At 39.2% G+C, this 21,496-nt stretch overlaps 1 protein-coding gene across 4 annotated transcripts in view; it reads left to right on the top strand.

Moving 5' to 3' along the window:
• The window catches only part of SEC22A (SEC22 homolog A, vesicle trafficking protein), a 50,005-nt gene extending 30,712 nt beyond the window's left edge, over window positions 1-19,293 (top strand). For 3 of the 4 annotated variants that reach the window (XM_006092849.3, XM_014459278.2, XM_023757348.1), the window contains exons 6-7: window positions 8,718-8,783; window positions 17,027-19,293. In XM_006092849.3, the coding sequence (XP_006092911.1) occupies window positions 8,718-8,783; window positions 17,027-17,227 (267 nt within the window). In that variant the 3' untranslated portion in view covers window positions 17,228-19,293. The remainder of the gene's footprint in view (window positions 1-8,717; window positions 8,784-17,026) is intronic. The other variant, XM_023757349.1, reaches the window with a different exon arrangement.
• The last annotated feature ends 2,203 nt before the right edge of the window (window positions 19,294-21,496 follow it).

Raw genomic sequence — 21,496 nt, 5'->3', positions numbered from 1 at the left:
GTTGGGGTGGGACCAACCTGGGCAAAGGGCCTGGGGTGGTTTGCAGGGCCGGCCACACCCCCAATCAGGGTGGGGGTCCCTGCTGGGGGGCAGGGTGGCCTGGGGGGGTTTTGGGGTGGCCTGGGGGGGTGGGCCGGGGGCAGGCTGGTTTGCAGGCTGGCCAAGCCCCCAGCTTTGTCAGGAAGGACATCTGGAAGACGTCCAGTCTAATTAGCATATAAACCTTTTATTAGTATAGATATGTTCTAACTATAGGACATTCTGGAAGAGGCAAACCTGTAGAGACAGTAAGTAAAAATATTAGTGGTTTCCAGGGCTTTGGAAGGAGGGAGGACAGGTGAGTAATTGGAGCATGGAGTTTTTAGGGCAGTAAAACTATTCTATATATTACTTAGTAATGGTTAAGTCGTTATACATTTCTCAAAACCCATAGAATGTACTACACATAGAGTGGACCCTAACATAAACTATGGATTTTAGTTAATAATAATGTCACTGTTGGCTCATCAGTTGTAACAACTGGACCACATTAATGCAAGATGTTGATAACAGAGGAACCTGAGAAGGGGAAAGAGCAGGTATATTAACACTCTACTGCCTTAATTTTCTAAAACTGCTCTAAAGACAAGTCTATTAATTTAACCCCTCTCCACACACACACACACATACCATCATTAAAACAAAGACTGGAAAAGGGGGAGCATTCTCCAGGCTTTGATGTTTCCTTTGATGTGGCTCTGCTTAGCAAGTGAAGTATGTACATACAGTCCATTGCAATGAGCCAGCTCCTGGGAAACAGTGGATCAGGCTTTCTCTTTCCATGCAGGGGCTGAGCCTTCCCATTCACACAGGCCAGGTGGGACCTCAGAGCCCCAGTCAGAGTGGAGCATAGGTTCAGGAATCTGATTCATGTTTCAAGGTCAGATATACAATTTTGTGTCCTCTGAGAACAGTAATTATTTTGAGAAAGCCAGTGAGAGACCAGGTTCTCTGACCTTGCACCCACCAGTCCCCAACTACTCCCACCAAAGATGGCCTAAGAATATAACAATATATTTGCCAAAACCGGTTTGGCTCAGTGGATAGAGCGTCGGCCTGTGGACTGAAAGGTCCCAGGTTCGATTCCGGTCAAGGGCATGTACCTGGGTTGCGGGCACATCCCCAGTAGGAGATGTCCAGGAGGCAGCTGATCGATGTTTCTCTCTCATCGATGTTTCTAACTCTCTATCTCTCTCCCTTCCTCTCTGTAAAAAATCAATAAAATATATTAAAAAAACAACAATATATTTAATGTACATTAATTTACATAAAGAAACTCTGAAAAGATAAGATACTAATAAATGTGATGGGAACTGGACAAATGGGTAGCAGGCTGTAAATGAGAATCTTCACGATATATACCTTCTTATATGTTATTTTTAAACCATATGAATATATTATTCAGATTTTAAATAATAAACATAAATATTTATTAGCACTTGTTATATAAGCAGGAAAAAAGACAGCTTTTGTTAAACTTAATAGGTAGATTTTCAAGTAATGAAAGTTTTAGGCAGAGTAAAGGTAAATATTTTTGTGAGGGATAAGGAGATCCTGAGCATTTTTTCCATTTTTGTAGTTTCCTTACTCTGTCTTAGAATATACAGTTTCCCTAGAAGTTTCAAGGTTTTTTGTTTCAAACAGTTTCTTAAAGTTATGGTGGTGGTATGTGAAATAAGCATGGGCTAAATTATAGTTAGGGACAATGTAAGAGTGGCCTTTTTTATTAGTAGATCATTTATAATTTGGGGACTCTCTGGATGCTTGTACCTTTGAAGATGTGTCTTTCTGATGTTTGATACAGAATTCTTTCTTTTTCACTATTGTCCTAGACTAAATTCACTCCAACAATATTTCTTTCTCTTGATCCAGGGGACTGTAAATTTGTCCTTATGGGATTTTTAGCTACCAGTAAACTAGGGACGCCAGGTTGTGTTGTTCCCTTAGCATTGTTTCTAGAGCTTTGTCCTGCCATAACCCACCTAATAAATCCCACATATACTCATCAGTAGTTGAGGTTCCTAACACAGGCAAAGGATTTTGTTAGGGATCATATTTTTACATCTAGCTGACAATATATAATGTATTTTCTGAGCGTGAGCAATATATCACTATTAATTTAAAGTTTATTTCTTTAAGCCCATGAATTCTAAATACTCTTTTGAATGTGCTAAAAATAATTGCCACATTTATCTTTTAGTATGTAACTTGGTGCCTGAGACACATTCAAATTTGAGAACCCACATGAATTATCGTGTATATTGTTAATGTTGTTTGAAAATTCAGCACAGGTTTGTTTCTTCCAGATTAATATCCACCTCTTAGGGTGATAACTAGGGATTTATTAAAGTACATAGCACTGAAGTTTTTTTCTTTGGTATCTAAGTCCAGACTGGGGAAGTTTAGGATGAGCACATTTTTCTTTTAAGTTGGTAAATTTGATTTGGTGTTCACAGTAATGTGTAAATTAGATTATTTTCACTCATTTGCTAACTTTGTTCTGAGTTTAGAGATGTTAATAAGTTTCTTGTGAATTGGCACTTCATTCACTCATAATAAGCTTTTATCACATTGGGTTTATATTACCTGTGTTCCTTTAAGGGTCAACCTTGAAACAAAGATATTAATTAAGCTGATGCCAACCTAGAAGTAATTTGCATGTGGTGCATTAGAGAGAGAAAAAAAAGAGTATTCTGATACAGCAGTAGAAATGCTGGTGTAGAAGTCAGGATACTGGGTCCCATCTGCCATAACTACCTTTGTGGCTTTGAATGGGTTTTACTTTACCTTCTTGGATCTTTCTGTTCTGCAAGATGAAGGTTTTAGGCTCAACGACCACTTCAGAACAAACATTCTAAGACTCTCTGATTCTAATATTGTTTCTAATGGTTACTACCAAGCAGAAGTAATCAACTTGCTTTTATTCCTTGAGTTCTGTTTTCCCATAGATTTGTTAAAGAAATTACAAACCTATTAAAGGCCAATGGGAGTTTTTTATTTATTTAGTGGTATAATATCTGTGCTAAGATGCAGTGCTTGCTTGCTTTCAAAAGAAATAATGTTTTTCCTGTTTCTATGTTTATTGTTAACAAATTGGGGGAAATGTATAAAGAAGATAAAACCATCCCCAAATTTTCTCTGTATATTACATATATACATATATACACACAAACATATATGTAATATACATATACATGTACATGAATCATATCTATTATATAATTTTGTATCTTTTCACTTAGATTAAAAAGTGAATATTTTCTAATTATTACAAACATTTTAATAGTATATTCTAATACCCTGTGTGGCTACTATATGAAGCATCTCCTTACCTCTTCATTTTCACCTTAAAATATTTTTCCCCTTTATTAGTTTTCAAAGCAGTGTTTTTGTACCCTAGCTTCCCCCAAAGGTGAATGTGACTTTTTAGAAGTTTTATTTGAGTTCCTTACCTCTGCCCCCTCCTTTTCTGCCCCACATCACCCCAGCTGTCATTCCTTTGTCCCATCCCCCACTTCTGTCCCCTCTCTGAACCTCTGCCCCGCCTTCCCCCAGTGTCTGGCTATTATTCCCTCACCTACATTTTATCTGCTCCCTCTCAACTGGCTCTTTTCTCTCAGCCTGTAAACATGCTTTAGGCTGCCAATCTTTAAAAGACAAAGAAACAAACAAAACCTCTTGATGTATGTTCCCTTCTAATTTTTTGAACGAGTAAACCGTGTTTCTTGTCCCTACTCCCTTACCTCTATTCTCTTAGTCTCCCAAGATCTCCTTTCTACCCTCATAGTTCTTTCAAACACCCACCATTAGGCTCACCAGTATCCTACTGATTGCCACTTTTTTTTTCCCCTTTATTGATTTTTAGAGAGAGAGAGAGAGGAAAAGAGAGGGATAGAGAGATAGAAACACTGAAGAGAGTGAAACATCACTGATCGGCTGCCTCCTGCATAGCCCCTACTGGGGATCGAGCCTGCAACACGGGCATATGCTCTGACCAGAATTGTATCAGTGACCTCTTGGTTCCTCGGTCGACACACTCAACCGCTGAGCCACACCGGCTGGACTGATTGCCACTCCTGAGGCCTTATCCTATGTGCCCTCTCTGCCTCATCTCACACACTGTTCAGTTCGTCTTTTCAAAAATTACTTGTTTAACTTCAAAAATAATGTTTATTTTAGAAAACTTAGAAGTTAATAAAATACATCTCTATTTTCTTAACATTCTCCCATCCCTTTATTTCCATGAAAATTTTTTTCCTATTGTATTTTTTTCTTTCTCTTAGCCTTCAGTTTATTTGGCAAACTTTCTTTCTCCACCCCTTCTTTAAATAGTGGCTTCTTCAGTGTTCTGTTCTCAGCTTTATGTTCTTCTAACTCTACAACTTCTCCTTGGATATTTTCATAATGGCCTTCAAAAAAAGTTAATACATGTACATACACACATACCCACACATGCATAAGCACAGTAAAATGTACATGCGGTAAGTTTCAAAGCCTATCATTTCAAACCCTGTAATTTTTACAATAAGTAATTATCTTCCCACTTCTCCTCCCTAGCATCAGCAGCTGGTATCCTAGAGAGATTATGTCCATATGCCAGTATATATGTATTTATATTTACTTATATAATTATCAATTTAAAAGTATTTCTATATAAATGGCAGCATAATTTCCATATTGATTTGCATATTTTTCCACCTAATAATATGTAGGAGATCATTTTCTATCAGAATATAGAGAGCTATTACATTAATTTTAATGGCTACATAGCATTTTTTCATTTGTATTCCTTTTCCCCACCTACCACCATACATTCATTATATTTGAAAAATTCAAACTTACAAAACGTTTAAAAAAACAATGCAATTAACATTCATCTGAATACCTACCTACCTTCCATTCTCTCTTTCCTTGTTTTTGGCCAATCATTTGCAAGTAAAATTTTAGGTATTATTCCAAAATTACTCAGTTTTTTGTTTTAAAGTCTATCACACTCTCATACATAATCACATTACCTTTATTGTACCCAGGACATTTAAGATCAATGCAATAGTTATTATCTAATATAAAATCTCTTTAAATTTCCACAGTTGACTCCAAATATCTTTTATAGTATTTTCTTCCTTCTCCAGTCTAGAAACCAGGTGAGAGTTAAGACTTGCACTCGGCTGCAATAGGCTTTTCTTTCATTCACTACCATTTAAATGATGACTACTAAACTGGATGTGTAGGTCCAATTCTTTCCTGAAGCAGACTTAAATATCTTCTAAATGTAATTATTTGGATGTCCCACCAGCAACTCCAAAATAGCATGTCCAAAGTGAACTCAATTTTTTCAAATCTGAAATCTGTTTTCTCCTTCTATATTCCCAACCTAGTGAATGGTGTCATTCAAATGTTGCCTAAACAAGAAACCTTGGAATCATCCTAGCCTCTTCCATCTTTGAGACTGCATGTGCTACTCCCATGCCTGGAATTCTCTCCTTACGTTGTCTACCTTGTCCACCAGTTCATCCTTCAGGACCTACGTTAAGCTTTTCTTCCTCTGGAAAACCTTCCCTCACCCCTTTTTTCTCCAGACAGAATTTGATGGGTCTCCAGTAGGCTTCCTTAGTACCCTGTACACATATCTATACCACCAGTTACCACTTAGGGTGGGAATTGTTAGTTTATGTATCTGCCTTCTTGATTAGAGTGTGAGTTACTTGAGTTGGTATGGACTTAATTGTTTTCACTCCTAGGTCTAGTAACACAGTACTGGCTCATAAGTGCTTAATGAATATTTATGGAATGGAAGAATTTGTTTATATACAATCTTCTCTTTACCAAGTAGAAATATTTGTCAATGCTCAACTCAATTTAGCATGCATTTGTTGAATTCCTACTATATGCACAGTTTCATGCGAGTAGTAAGATTTATTTTCTGCCTTGAAGAAAGGTTAGGGTCTCATTGAGAGGATAAGGCCAGTACACTAGAGACTTAAAGAATACTAAAAGGTAATCTAATTATCTAATGAATGATCCAGGGAGAAATGAGGTTAGTGAAATGTTTTTAGTGCTTTCTGTGTACCAGTTACTGTTCTGTGTTTGCAAATGTTATTTCATTTAATCTCTACAACTTCTATTTTTCAAAAAAGGAAATTGAAGTTAAATAGTCTAAGATCATACAGCTACTAAATAAAGATTTGAACCCAGATCTGACTGACTCCAGAAACATGCTTTTAAGTGTTCCAAAGGCAATTAAGAGAGTTATAAAGTGATATTATAAAGGTAGGGGGAAAATTAATAACCCACTCTAGGACAATAATTAAATCATGGTATATCTCTATAATGAAAAGTTATATAATCATTGAAAATCATGTGGTTGAGGAATATCTTGAGAAAGTGTTTTATGTTTGTGATATAATGTGAAGTAGTAAGAAACAGCATATGAAAGTATAATTCCAGTTTTTCAAAATGTATATATATTTTTGTGCAGAAAATATTGGAAGGAAATCCATAAAATGGTTATCAGCAATTCTCCCAGAGTTGTGATACTGTGGACTATATGAATTTCTTCTTTGTAACCATCTTATTTTCCAAATTCTCTACAATGAACATAAATTTTTATAATCAGAAAAAAGATCATTTAAAAAGTAAAGGATTAAGAAAATAATCAAGCAGAACTTACAAGATGGGGCAAAAGTAGGTTTACAGTTGTCCATATGGAAAGTAATCTAATCTAATCTAATAAAAGACAAAAAGGGTAATTGACCGTACCTTCGCTATGCTTCCCATTGGATAATCAGCAAGATATGCAAATTAACCCCCAACCAAGATGGCGGCCGGCAGCCACGCAGCTGAAGCGAGCAGGAGGCTTGCTTGCTCCAGTGATGGAGGAAGCCAAGGTTCCCCACCTGCCGTGGCCCGGCTCTAAGCTCCGAAAGCAACTAAGTTTCAATTATAGAAGCTAAACAAACCCCAGATACCTGCTTTCAGCCGGCGGTGGCCACGGAGCTGGAGCCCGCTCTCAGCTCCAGTGACAGCAACAAAGTTTCAATTATAGAAGGTAAATAAATCCCAGAAGAAAAAAAAGAAGAAAAAAAGAGAGGCTGTGAGCTTTAGTCGCCAGCCAGCCTGAAAACGGCCCTCCGCCCCTCACCCAGGCTGGCCAGGCACCCCAGTGGGGACCCCACCCTAAAGGGGGTGTGGCCAGCCTGAAAACAGCCATCAGCCCCTCAAGTTCTGTTGTCCAATAGCAAGTGGAAAAGGAATTTTCTCTTTATATTACTAGTGGCCTGGTGCACAAAATTCGTGCACATTAAAAGGGGATTAATTAGAGGAAATATTTTAATATTGCTATTTGCCCTTTATAATAGAAGTGTCAGAGATGAAAGAAAATTAGTAAAATGTATATGAAAATCTTCCTCATGTCAGAGTCTGGGGCGCACCATGGGACCCAGAGTCAAGTCCCCACCCACCCACATGCGCCTCAAAATCGTGCGAGACCCAGACCCGGCTGGCCCCCACCCCATTGGGCTATATCCAGACCCGGCCGGTCCCACCCTTGTCAAGCCCTGCTGGGTGGGGGGTGCAGCCTCAGGTCCCCTGGCCTGGCGTCGGGGTGGGGGGAGCGGCCTGAGGTCCCCTGGCCCAGCACTGGGGCAGGAGGAGGGCACACCTTGAGGTCCCCGTCAAGCCCCACTGGGGCGTGGGGGGTCGCAGCCTTAGGTCCCTGCTGATTGCTTGCTAAGGCTCGTTATGGGAACTCGGCCTCCGCTGTGGGCGCAGCCATCTTGTGTTATGGAAACCCCTGCCTCCACTGTGGGCACCGCCATCTTTGTGGTGGGGTGACCGTCAATTTGCATATTCCCTCTTTATTATATAGGGTTTCATGAGACATGGTCATGGGGGACACTCATGTCTTGTGGAAATTTCCGTTGTATTAAATTTCTTTCTAAAATAAGGGGCAAATTTATGATCCTGTCTAGGCTTTGTTTTCTACTTCATAAAAACTGAAAGAAGTAGTAAATACAGATATTTAAGAGAAATCAAAAAGCAATAGAAAAACACTGGGCTGTTATATGTTTCTGTAAGTTTTCTTTTAAAGGAAATATTCTATGCATGATGTATCTGGTTTTCCTCTGGGTGGCTGTTTTTCTAGTGCAGCATGCATGACTGATTTTTCTCATTGGGATTTAGCACACTCTAGTGGGCAGTAGCTTTTCATGTCTTTTTTTTTTTTTTAACCTTGTCAAATTACTCTATTGGACAATTCAGTGATGTGCTTACTATATAGTAAAATTTGTCAGTATTATTTGAGTTAAGTAATGACCCTAGTGAGGAAGACTAACTTTATAGGCCACTGGGGTGTTATACACTTTCATATGGTTTCTTCAGTAGAGAGAAGAGAGCCTTTTATATGGAAATCTTTTCCCATTGGTTTTCATCTTCTCTTAGGTAAAATGAAATTGACAGGCGCCTGGAGGAACACTGGTGTTTTTCCTCACCTCACACTCCTTGGATCTTATGATAGATTTTATGTTTCCCTTTTAGGACTCTTGAGAGTTTTTATATACCACTTTGTGAAAATTTTGGCCATTTGTACATAAATGTTTTCATATGCTATCCTGGTAGATTGGGTTTTGAAAATGGGCTTCCACCAGAAAAAAATGTAATTTTTTATTTTGTTTTTGCAGAGTGATGGTGAAGATTTTAATTACATCATTGCATTTTTCCTTGGAACAGCAGCCTGCCTTTACCAGGTAACTAAGTTCTCTCCTATTTTTAAGAAACACTTTCCCATTATTGTTTCCAGAATCAATTCTAATAATTGCTTATGCACTGTTAAGTAAATAAAAATAATGTCTGAGGTGTTTGTTTGTTTTGCCTTCCTTTTAATTTGAGCCTCTGTTAGCTCTGTGACCTACTTGTCCATTTTGAGTGGGCATAGATACCAGTGAACTTAATGTTAACTCTCTCCTGGGCTGGGCTTCAGAGGTCCATGTCATTTGCTTGTGGCAGTAAAGATTACTTCTAGGTTTAGTGTGATTGATTATTCAGCTTCCAGACTCTGCTTATACTCTAGGCCAGGGGTGGGCAAACTTTTTGACTCGAGGGCCACAATGGGTTCTTAAACTGGACCGGAGGGCCGGAACAAAAGCATGGATGGAGTGTTTGTGTGAACTAATATAAATTCAAAGTAAACATCATTACATAAAAGAGTACGGTCTTTTTTTTTTTTTTTAGTTTTATTCATTTCAAACGGGCCGGATCCGGCCCGCAGGCCGTAGTTTGACCACGGCTGCTCTAGGCTGAGGATTTTGTACTTTTGAGAAAGTATTTAAATAGGGAACAGCAAAAGCAGAATTTTAGAATATTTAATTTAGCAGTGAATAGGATGGATTGTCAGAGCGGAGAGATTGGAAGCAAGGAAATTAGTTAGGAGGTGATTCCTTTACTTCAGGCAGGAGGTAGTGAGAGGTAATGGCAGTTAGGGATGTGTGGAGGAAGGACACGGAGAGGGAAGCCTGCTAGGACTTGACAGAATAGATATGAAACAAGGTGGGAGGAGGTTTTGTACCTGGTGATACGGAGATGGGTGCTCGTATTTCCAAGAAGAGAGGAGGCACAGGTTTGTAGGGAGGGATGGAATAACCATGCCAATTATCCAAACTCAAGAATGTCTTTGTTGCCCAGCCGGTGTGGATCAGTGGTTAAGCACCGACCCATGCACCAGGAGGTCACTGGTTCAATTCCCAGTAGGGCACATGCCTGGGTTGTGCACTCGATCCCCAATAGGGATGTGCAGGAGGCAGCCAATCGATGTTTCTCTCTCATGGATGTTTCTATTTCTCTCTCCCTCTCCCTTCCTCTCTCACTAAAAAAAATCAATTTAAAAAAACATTAAAAAAAAGAATGTCTTTGCTAAAACATGTTAGAGCATGTATGACCTTTTGATCAAACTTTTATAGGTAACACATTTCTCTGGTTTGCATAGAAAAAAACATTAGAAAGATTCAGAACTGCAAATATAAGGCTACCTAAAACTCAGAAGTCTCTAGGGAAAAATTTGGATATATGCATTTGACTTTTATGTAAAGATGTGTTAAAATTTTTAGTTTCAGTGACCTTATTTTTGTAATCCCCTAACTTTTCTTAATTATTTATATTATTTTCAGAAATTGTTTTTATATTAAATATGACATTTAATTATAATGAATGACATTTCATGCAGGAAATGTGAAAACTTGTATTTTTTAATGTAATCGTGCTTTATTATGATGTATTCTTATGTAGATTTTCTAAACTTTACTATCTACAATCCTACTGCACAAGGGATATTATCTCATTTTTGAAAATGAGAAATCTGAGGCAGTTTCAGTATTATCCAGAGATCACAGAGCCATTAAGTCAGTGGTGGAGTCAGGACTTGACTTTGAATTTTCTAATTTTAAATATTGTGTTCATGCCACCTGCTGTCTCTAAGCAAAATTCCTACATTTGTATAATTTTATAATGCTATAAAATTATAATGTTATAACTTTTACATACATTACCTCATATGGTTCTAAAACAATGTGAGGTGAATATTAACTTTAAAATAATTTCATGAGTAATTATTTTTGTAAAATAATTACTCATGAAATAACAGCTTTGACTGTTTTGCCTTAACAATTTTAAATGCTAATAATAATAGCAAAATGTATTGAGCTGTACTTTATGCTAAGCCCTTTACATTCCTTGCACCATTAAATTCTCAGAGTCCCACACTAATCTTGTTATCCTCATCATAGCCAGTCAGTGACTCAGCCCAGTCTGCCTGACTCCAGCCCCAGTGCCGCGGTCTGTAGGTGGGCACACCTAGTACACTTCCCAGAACAGCTGAAAGCAGTTCTAAGAGCTGCCTCATGGAGGAGCTGTCACTCAGGTGTTCTTTCCTTTGAGAGAAGCAAACAAATTCATGCTTTAAAAACAAAGCATCAAACAGATTGTCAAACTACAGAGGGAAGGCAGGGGAGTGCTGGGGAGGGGGCGTGGGGGGGGGGACGCGGCGGGTAAGAAATCAACCAAAGGACTTGTATGCATGCATATAAGCATAACCAATGGTCACAAGACACGGGGGGTGGGGAGTGAGGGCATATGCAGGGTGGAGGGTAGGGGATGCGGGGGGAAGATCAATGGGGAAAAAAGGAGACATACATACTACTATTTGTAATACTTTAAACAAAACAAAAAAATTTCTTCCTATTGACAGGCATGAAATTGCATGCTTTCCAAATATGCTGGGTAGAGTGATAATAATGCTGGTTTTTCCACAGTAAAACATAAGGGATTATGTGTTACCATATGACATGCTGTATTTCCAGGCGTCAAGATATTTTTAATCCCCTTTTGATCAGCCCTCAGAGGCCACCACCACGTGGTTTGTTGGCTTTTACTCCAGGCTGTAGGTACTTATATAGAACTCAGCCAGGTAGGAGTACTTTTGCTATGTAGCATTTCAAATAGGAAACCAAAGGAGACACTAGAAGGGATTCCTTTTCCCTCATCATTTTATTTTGAAAACTAGCAAACTTTCAACAACTAGTCTTTGTTGAAAGACTAGTAAACCCACCTAGAGTCACCAATTTTTAACATTTGGCAACACTTGCTTCATCTCTCTCTTTATATGTGTGTGCATCTAGTATCCATTGTTAACTTTATAAAGTAAGTTGCAGGCAAATATGCATGTGTAAAGTTGTTTTTGGTATGAAACATCTATACTAATAAAAGGGTAATAGGGTAATTAGACCGGGAGACCTTCTGGGAGACCTTCCTGACATTCTTCCGGACAAAGCCGTGGTGGCGGGGCTGAGGCAGAGGTGGTTAGGGGCGATCAGGCCAGAAGGGGAGGGTAGTTGGGGGTGATCAGGCCAGCGGGGGGGCAGTTGGGGGCAAGCAGGCCAGAAGGGGAGGGCAGTTGGGGGTGATCAGGCCAGCGGGGGGGCAGTTGGGGGCAAGCAGGCCAGCAGTGGGGGCAGTTGGGGGTGAGCAGGCCGGCAGTGGGGGCAGTTAGGGGCGATCAGGTCAGCAAGGGGGGCAGGTGGGGGCGAGAAGGCTGGCGGGGGGGGGCAGTTGGGGGCAAGCAGGCCGGCATGCAGAGTGGTTAGAGGTGATCAGGCAGGCAGGCAGGTGAGCGGTTAGGGAGCCAGCGGTCCCTGGATTGCAAGAGGGATGTCCACAGGGATCAGGCCTAAACCGGCAGTCGGACATCCCCCGAGGGGTCCCAGATTGGAGAGAGTGCAGGCCAGGCTGAGGGACCCTCCCCCCCCCCCCTCATCCCCGGTGCACGAAATTCGTGCACCGGGCCACTAGTTTTGAGATAATTATGGATTCACTTGGAGTTGTAAGAGAGATCCTATATAACCTTTACCTGGTTTTCTTCAATGGTTCCATCTTGCAAAACTATAACACTATCACAGCTAGTATGTTGATGTTGATGCAGTCAAGATAATGAACATTCCTATCACAAGGACTCCTCGTCTTGCCCTTTTATAGCCACATCGACTTCCCTCTGCCCCTTAATCTCTGGCAGCCTCTAATGCAGCGGTTCTCAACCTGTGGGTCGCAACCCCTTTGGCGGTCGAACGACCCTTTCACAGGGGTCGCCTAAGACCATCCTACATATCAGATATTTACATTATGATTCATAACAGTAGCAACATTACAGTTATGAAGTAACAACGAAAATAATTTTATGGTTGGGTCACAACATGAGGAACTCTATTTATTTATGTATGTATGTATGTATTTATTTATTTATTTATTTATTTTAAAAGAATATTTTATTGATTTTTTACAGAGAGGAAGGGAGAGGGATAGAGAGTTAGAAACATCGATGAGAGAGAAACATTGATCAGCCGCCTCCTGCACACCCCCAACTGGGGATGTGCCCGCAACCAAGGTACATGCCCTTGACTGGAATTGAACCCGGGACCTTTCAGTCCACAGGCCGACGCTCTATCCATTGAGCCAAACCGGTCAGGGCAGGAACTGTATTTAAAGGGCCAGAAAGTTGAGAACCACTGCATGTGTTCTTCATTCTAATCTTCTCATTTTAAGTATGTTATGTAAATGGAACCGTACAGTATGTAACCTTTTTGTGATTGGCTGTTTTTTACTCAGCATAGTTCTCTGGAGATCTATCTAGGTTATTGCATATATTAATGGTTTGTTCCTGTTTATTACTAAATAGATTTTCATGGTATGTATGTGTCACAGTAACTTATTCATCCATTGAAGGACATTGGAGTTCTTTCCAATTTGGGGCTATTATAAATAAAGCCGCTTTAAACATTCACATACAGGCTTTTGTGTGCACCTAAGTCTTTATTTCTCGGAGATAAATGCCTAGGAGTACAGTTGCTAGGTCATATGGTAGTTGCATACCTAGTTCTATTAAGAGACAAACTGTTTTTCAGGGTGGCATACCATTTTATATTCCCACCCACATGTGTGAGTGATCCAGTTTCTCCACATCCTCTCCAGCATTTGGTGTTTTCAGTATTTTTTTTATTTTAGCCATTCTGATAGGTATGTCATTATACCTCATTGTGGTTTTAATTTGCACTTAATCTAATGGCTAATGGTGTTGAATATCACTTCATAGGCTTATTTTGTCATCTGTATATTCTCTTGGGTGAAATGTCTATTCCTGTTATTTACCTTTTTTTAAACTGGATTGTTTGTTACTGTCAAGTTTGAGAATTCTTTACGCATTCTAGACAGTCAATTGCCAGATATGCAGTTTGCAAGTATCTTTCCCCAGTTGTAGCTTATCTTTTCATCCTTTTAACTGATATGTTAGGAGTTAAATCTGCCATCTTATTTTTTTGCTATTTTTAATTTTTATATTTTATTTTTCCCATCTTTCTGTGGGTTACTTGAACATTTTTTTAGAACTCCATCTTGATTTACCTATAGTGTTTTTGAATGTACCTCTTTGTACAGCTTTTAAAATGGTTGCTCAGGTATTGCATTATACATAGTCATCATAATTTTCTGGTGCTGTCATTTTACCTGTTCAAGTGAAGCATAGAAATTGAGCCTCCTTTTACGTCCTAACTTTGCCCTCTTCTATTTATAATATAATTGTCTTAAATATTTCTTCTACATATATTTAGAACCACTCCAGACAGTGTTATAATTTTCACTTCAACCATCAAACATAATTTAGAAAACTCAAGAGGAGGAGAATCTACTATATTTACCTGTTTTTGCTTACTGTGGTTTCTTTTTCCTTTCCCAATGTTCTAAGGTTTCTTCCTTTATTATTTCCTTTCTGTTTAGAGAACTTCCTTTAGCCATTCTTTTAGGGTACATTTGTAGACAACAAATTCTCTTAGTCTTCTTTCACCTGAAAATGTCTTTATTTCCCCTCCCATAAGATACTAATTACAAAGAGAAAAATGGTAACTTCACAGTGGAAAAACCTGTCAGACACCACCTACCGAAAGATCAATTAACATCACCAATAATACTACATTGCATACCACCATGGTGGTACTTTTGCCAAAATTGCATATCACTCAATCTTTTTTTGTCTGTTTGTTCATCCTCACCTGAGGGCATTTTTCCATTGATTTTTATTTATTTATTTATTGATTTCAGAGAGGTAGGGAGAGGAAGAGAGAGATAGAAACATCAGTGATGAGAGAGAATCACTGATTGGCTGCTGTCTGCACACCCCCTACTGGGGATGGAGTCCACAACTTGAGCATGTGCCCTGATCAGGAATCGAACCGTGACCTCCTGGTTCATAGGTCAACACTCAACCACTGAGCCATGCCGGCCAGGCTCCTTTAATTTTTAGAGAGAGTGTCAGAGAGGGGGAGAGATAGAGAGAGAAGCATCAATGAGCCATACCAGCTAGGGCTCACTTCAATCTTAAGAAAATATCAGACAAACCAAAATTAAGGGACATTCTGTAAAACAAATGATCAGTACTATTCAAGAATGTCAAGGTCATGAAAAGCAAAGACTTAAGAGCTATTACTGATTTGAGGAAGCATGACAGCTACATGCAATATGGAATCCTGGACCAGAAAAAGGGCCTTAGTGGGACAACTGGCAAACTTTGAATAAAGCCTGTAGATTAGTTAATAGTACTGTATCAATGTTCATATCCTGGTTTGTTGATTATACTATGGTTATGTGAGAGGATAACATTAGGGGAGCAGGATGAAAGGTATACAGGAACTCTACTATTTTTGCAACTTTTCTCTAAAATTATTTCAAAAGAAAAAGGTTTTCCTCTAATTATTATAACACAATACAAACCACTTAGGTACAGTAAATGCTTCCAGTGCATTTTTCTTGGATGGCAGTCTTCTTTTTAAGTAAGCAGAGCCCTATTTTTATAAAAATTAAACACATTGAACAGACCGTTTCCACATTCTTTCTGCATTGTCACAAATACCCTATAATATCCTTCCTATACTGAAGGTTGGATATAATTTCATAAGGAGACCTCTGCTTCTTTCTTAAGACTTTGTGATCACATATAATTCCTATATTTACCAGATTGTGAATTTTAGATAGTGTCTAGAAATCAGTTCATTCAATAAAATTTAATGAGCACTTATGTGTCGTTCTATGCACTGGCGATAAATGAGTGACAAGACAGTCAAAAATCTCTCCTTTTGTGAAACTTAGATTCTATTGGAAGAATATAGATGACAAGCAAAATAATCATATTTTTTAAGTATGTTATTAATATGAGAGGAAAAAATAAAGCAGGAGAAGGTGAATGCCAGGATTTGGGGTAGGGTGAGGGACTACTTTCTTTATTATAGGTATTTTCTAAAATGGCACTCACTGCCTTCTGTCCCCATTTTTTTTTTCATCCTCACCAGAGGATATTTTTTTCCCAATTATTTTTTTAGAGTGGAGGGAAGGGGGGAGGGAGGGAGAGAGAAATATCTATGTGAAAGAGACACATCGATTGGTTGCCTACTATGTGCGTTCTGACCAGGGCAGGGGATTGAGCCTGCGACCGAGGTACATGCCCTTGACAGGGAATCAAACCTGAGACCCTTTGGTCCTTGGGCCAGTGCTCTAACCCAGTGGTTCTCAACCTTCCTAATGCCGCGACCCTTTAATACAGTTCCTCATGTTGTGGTGACCCCCAATTTCATTGTTACAAATTGAACATAATTAAAGCATAGTGATTAATCACAAAAACAATATGTAATTATATATGTTTTCTGATGGTCTTAGGCGACCCCTGTGAAAGGGTCATTCGACCCCCAGAGGGGTCGCGATCCACAGGTTGAGAGCCGCTGCCTAACCGCTGAGAAAACTGGCCAGGGCTGTCCCATTTTTAAATTTTATCTTTTTCAAGACATAACTGTTTGTTATTATGTATATAATGTTTATAATCTTTTTCTCTCCTCTAGAATGTAAACTTCATGTGAGCAAGGGGTTTGTTTGTTTACTTAAAGCTAAAGAACAATGCCTGACTTAAAGTAGGCCCTCAGTAAACATCCTTTGAATGACTTCTCCCTCAAATGTTCACGCATATCCTCCTAGCATAATTCCTTGCACTGAAGGGGGAGATCAGTAAATATTGCTGATTTCAGTAATATTCATATTCAGGTTATATAAGAGTCCATTTCGCTAAATGGTTTATTTGAGCTTTTTGTACTTTTCTGGGATGAATACAAAAGATGGATCCCCCTAAAATCCTGAGAATGCTTCTTAGTTGCCTGTCACCTTGAGAAATTTGCCCAGCCTGTTTGCAAGGCAGTCATTCAATTATTCCTCCATTTTTCTTTTGAAAAATGAAAAACATAAAAGGAAAAAAATGTGTTTCCCTTTCATAGCTGAATGCCTTGATGTTACATTATTTTATCTGTAGATGAAATTGCACTCATATTTTACTCTGTGTCCTGTTACAGTTTTATAGTAAAAGCATCTATTTTCTTTCCTATAACCCTAATCATCTTTTATTTTCTATTTTGAACAGTGCTATTTACTTGTCTACTACACTGGCTGGCGGAATGTCAAATCTTTTTTGACTTTTGGCTTAATCTGTCTATGCAACATGTATCTCTATGAACTTCGCAATCTCTGGCAGCTTTTCTTTCACGTGACTGTGGGAGCGTTTGTGACACTACAGATCTGGCTAAGGCAAGCCCAGGGTAAGGCTCCGGATTATGATGTCTGACACCATCCTTCAAACATACTGCCTGGGCTTCCGGGGGAAAAGGAGGGAGCATGTCTTAACTGCCACTGTGATGAGGAAGCTGTTCACCACAAACGAGAAGCTCTGCTTTCTTTCTCTCCAACTGTCCTTTTTGTTTAAGTCAACATGGCAGGCCTGTGAGCATGCGGTACCTTCGAATGCAAGCTCCTCTCAGAAGGAAGTTGGCCCTGAGATTATAGTCGAGGAGGAGGAGACCTCTCTGCAGAGCCGTTCCGGTGGAAGAGCCGTCAGCGCCACTGGCACCCTGGCCAGCAGACCTGAATCCCTGCTGAAGAGTTCAATCAAATATATCTTGATCTTCGGAGGACCAAGCAGGAACTCTCCCATCGGGGTTTGCCTTTGTGAGGCATTAGTATAGGCCAAATAAAAAGATCCGCAGTAAATTGAAAATTTGTTTCAAACAAACGACTTGCTAAATATAATATTATTTGCACATTTATGGTACCATGAGTTTATGAAGTCCAGAATGGTCTGGAATTGGTTCTTTTTTCTTTTATTTTTGCTTGAGTTTTAACTCTGGTGCAGCAAACTCATCTCTAGAACATCATAAGTACTGAAAGTACAGTGACCTGGGTTTCCTTTTTAGATTACGTTGGTAGTATCTTTTGAAATCACTTTTTAAAAATATGATTTGTTAGACTATAGCCATTGTTTTCCAAACATAAATCATTTGAGTATTACATACTATTATTTACTTAATTTTTTTTTTTAATTTTAAAATAATTTAAAAGGAAACCAATAGCTATTCCAAGTGGGAAACCAGGATCAGTTTCCCATAAGTAAAAGATAACTACAAAACAAAGTTAAAACAAAAATGTTAACTAGATTCTAGCTAGCTGCTAATGCCCGCCAAGCCACTGAATGGGAGAGGCCTGCTGTTTCTTTGTTGCAGTGAGAGAGAGGTTATCCAGCACCACCAGAGGCTCTCTCTGTGGAATACTCAGGATAGAAGAAAATTGTAAAGGGAATGACATTCTCACTGTGATGCAGTATTATTTAGTTCAGGGTTGTGTGACACCTGAACCATCTCGTGTGCCCAGGGTAGTGTCCTGCACTAGGGAAACACTGAACTGTAGTAAGAGACCAGAAGGTTACTTTTCTCCTAGCAGCTCATTCCTTTATGGCTCTGAGGAGTTAAGCACCAAGTATCTTAGAGAAATTACTTGCTCTTTGATAACATTATAAACATTATGAAAGGAAACACAGTTTGATTCCATTAGCAAAATCTACAACTTCCCTGGTTTTGGAAGTCATCTTCATGAGTTATTTTCTTTTGTTTTTTAAAGAAAATATTCCAAACAAGAAATTCATAAGGTACTAAAATTGGATATTCAGAAAAACAGTGGCCCCATTCCATGTAATTCATGTTATTGGGCACATTTACTAAATAGAAGAAATAGTCCAGTGGGTTAAAGGCATTGGCCTTGTTTGCCCAAATCATTACAGATTTGTAGGTATGTCTACAACTGCTTACCTAGAACCTTTTTGCTACACTTTCTTTTTCGGAGAATGAGACAAAAGGAAGATAATAAGCTAATGATATCAGGGATTTATTTAAAACAAGAAACTCCAATTCACTCTAACTTTCTGTCTCTAACAAAACGGCACAGAAATTAATGTATCTTTTGAGAGATAACCCATGATCCTAAGTCATCAAAATAAAATTGTTTTGTGTTTGGCATTTTGTACTGACTGAGTCAGCAAAGTGAAGTGGTTCAATTTCGAAAGGTTTTTCTAAACTAATGGTTAAAGTTTTAAATAGTCATTTAGGAAGTTGGAGCATTCTAATTGTGATTTTGCTATATATTGATATTTTATAGCTCAGTTTGGTTCAGTTGGTTCTCCTTATCATTGAATTATTGTTATGTTTGATATTTGGTTTCATTCAGCAAGGACACTTGAAAATTCACCAGCTATCTTTAAAGGCTTGATTTGTTTTGTTTTCCTCACCAGCCATTTTGGATAAGGGGATGTTTACATCTTAATGTAAAAAAATGAAAACAGGTATAAATAATGTTTTATGTATAGAAATGCTTTCTTTCGTTATTTGGTGCCTGCATCTCTGTGTGTGCCTATAACTTCCCTGCCTCTATCATGCTGTTACAAAAAAGCTATGAATTTGAAAAGAAGTTTTTGCCATGGGTGAAAAGCAGTCCTTAAACTCTTGGGAAAGAATCACATAGGCCTCTAATGTGTATGATAGTAATATCGTGCACGTATACTTCACTTTTACCCCTAAGAGCAAGTCTGCGCTTACCTAACCATGGTGAGTGTTGTGCTATAGAGGAAGTAGTAGTTGCCCTCTGTTATGAAGGAGGAAACTAAGGCAGTCAGATGTCAGTGGTTCACCAAGGGTCACAGAGCTCCACACACACAGCTTCTGGTCTCAGCCAAGGGCTCTATTGGAAACTAATGAAGATAACCAAAATTATATTCAGGGAATAGGTCTGTGCTTGAAAATTCAAGGAATTGGGGACTTCTTAATGAGCACAAGGCTGCTCTTGTCAAATCTAGGTATATATTATCTTAAGGAATTCTAATGTACCACTTCTTATTAAGGTGTGCTGTAAGAACAAAGAAAGATACTTTCCTTTATATCCTAAAGTAATTGCAATATTTGCTTGTAGTTTTTTTGTTTGGTTTTGGTCTGTATTTGAAATGTATCTATACCTGGCCTCTTTCCTAAAAGAATTTGAAGCAGCATACCATTAGAAAAAGCATATAAGATAATGGTAATAAAATAGGAACAGAAAGGGGAGAAAATCAAGATCAATGAAAATGGAGAAAAGGGTGAACACAGTGCTGTTTATCAGGTGCAAATTTTGATGCTTGAACTTCCCAGCAGGTAAGGCTCTGGCTTGAGCAGAGCATGCCAGCTCCGCAGGGGACACTTCCTCCTGATGAGTCCTCATAAAAAGGTTCGTACTTGGGGACCCTCTGAAATGCTAAAATGAACAAAATCCTCACTGGTTTCATGCACAATTGCATATTGTGTTTGTGCCTTGGATCCTCAACTTGTACCAGCTTTCAAAAGTTTTCGTTTCAGGATGTGTGTGTGTGTGTGTGTGTGTGTGTGTGTGTGTGTGTGTGTGTGGCTAATAGAGGATTTTGTTCTCATAAGTAAGAATTCTTATCCTAAGCTAAGAACAAGCATGTTAACGCTTGAAAATCCATTCGAGACAAATGCCTGGAGACATGGAGAACCTTTGCCCAACTTTGTATCTTGTAACTTATGGAGAGTGAATGTGCTCTCCTTTGATTATCTGTTTCACAGTGGAATCGAGTCTGGACAGATGCTCAGCTCCATTTCTGTTAGGCCGTGTCTGGAATCTCATTAGAGTCCTGACTCATCAGGGCTGTAACAGAGACCAGATTTATCCTGTGGGCCTTAACCCCCATGTCACAGAAGTGCTTCCTGCTGAAGTTAGCTGCCCACCAAAAAGGCTTGGCCTTTTCCCCCAAACGTTTACTAAGTGACCCAAGGACCCTGCCTGAACTCGGATTTCCTAGAGACAGAGTGTGTGTGTGTGTGTGTGTGTGTGTGTGTGTGTGTGTGTGTGTGTGTTTACCTACTGGTTTTAAGACTGTTCACTTTAAGAGTTCGAGTTATCATGGAGTATGTGGTAAATGTACAAATGAATTACTTCAAATGCAGCCACCTCTCAGACCAAATTAACACTTAACCTCACCACAAATTATAGATCAGTCTTCAGGGCTGCCTTCTTTGTCTATGGTCAAGCCTTTTTTGTATTTTTACGCTTTATTCTCTCTAAGGAAATGGAGTCTTTCTACCTAAAAATGCTGTGGTAAAATCAAATCTAATTTTTGGTTTAAGCTGGCTTTAGTATAATCTTAGCTAAAAGCTAATAAAAAGAAACCCCTTCACCTCCAAGAGTCATAGATGAGCTTGTGTACAAAGGCTGTGTCGGCTGAGAATTTAATTCATGTAGTTTTACTGATCAGGGTTTGAGGGGTCTGACACCTTCATCGGTGTTCTGGGACCAACATTGAATGCTGGCATGTTGCAGCCTCCAGTGTAAGCATTTGAGCTTTTCAAAAGAAGCAGCATGTGGCTGCCACTCTCCTGGCATCTCCTCGTTGGTGGCCAGACTTCCCAGATGACTCCCTGCAGCAGCTGAAACCACAGCGTCGAAGCTCCGCACGTCGGGAGCCATGTGGTGTGTATCCTCCATGCTCATTAACAGTGAGTGGTGTTGGCATGTGCGATGC

Source organism: Myotis lucifugus, unplaced genomic scaffold (genome assembly GCF_000147115.1).
Source record: "Myotis lucifugus unplaced genomic scaffold, Myoluc2.0 scaffold_105, whole genome shotgun sequence".
NCBI lineage: Eukaryota > Metazoa > Chordata > Mammalia > Chiroptera > Vespertilionidae > Myotis > Myotis lucifugus.
The sequence above is the reverse complement of the archived record's forward strand: the minus strand, read 5'-3'. Positions and strand labels throughout refer to the sequence as shown.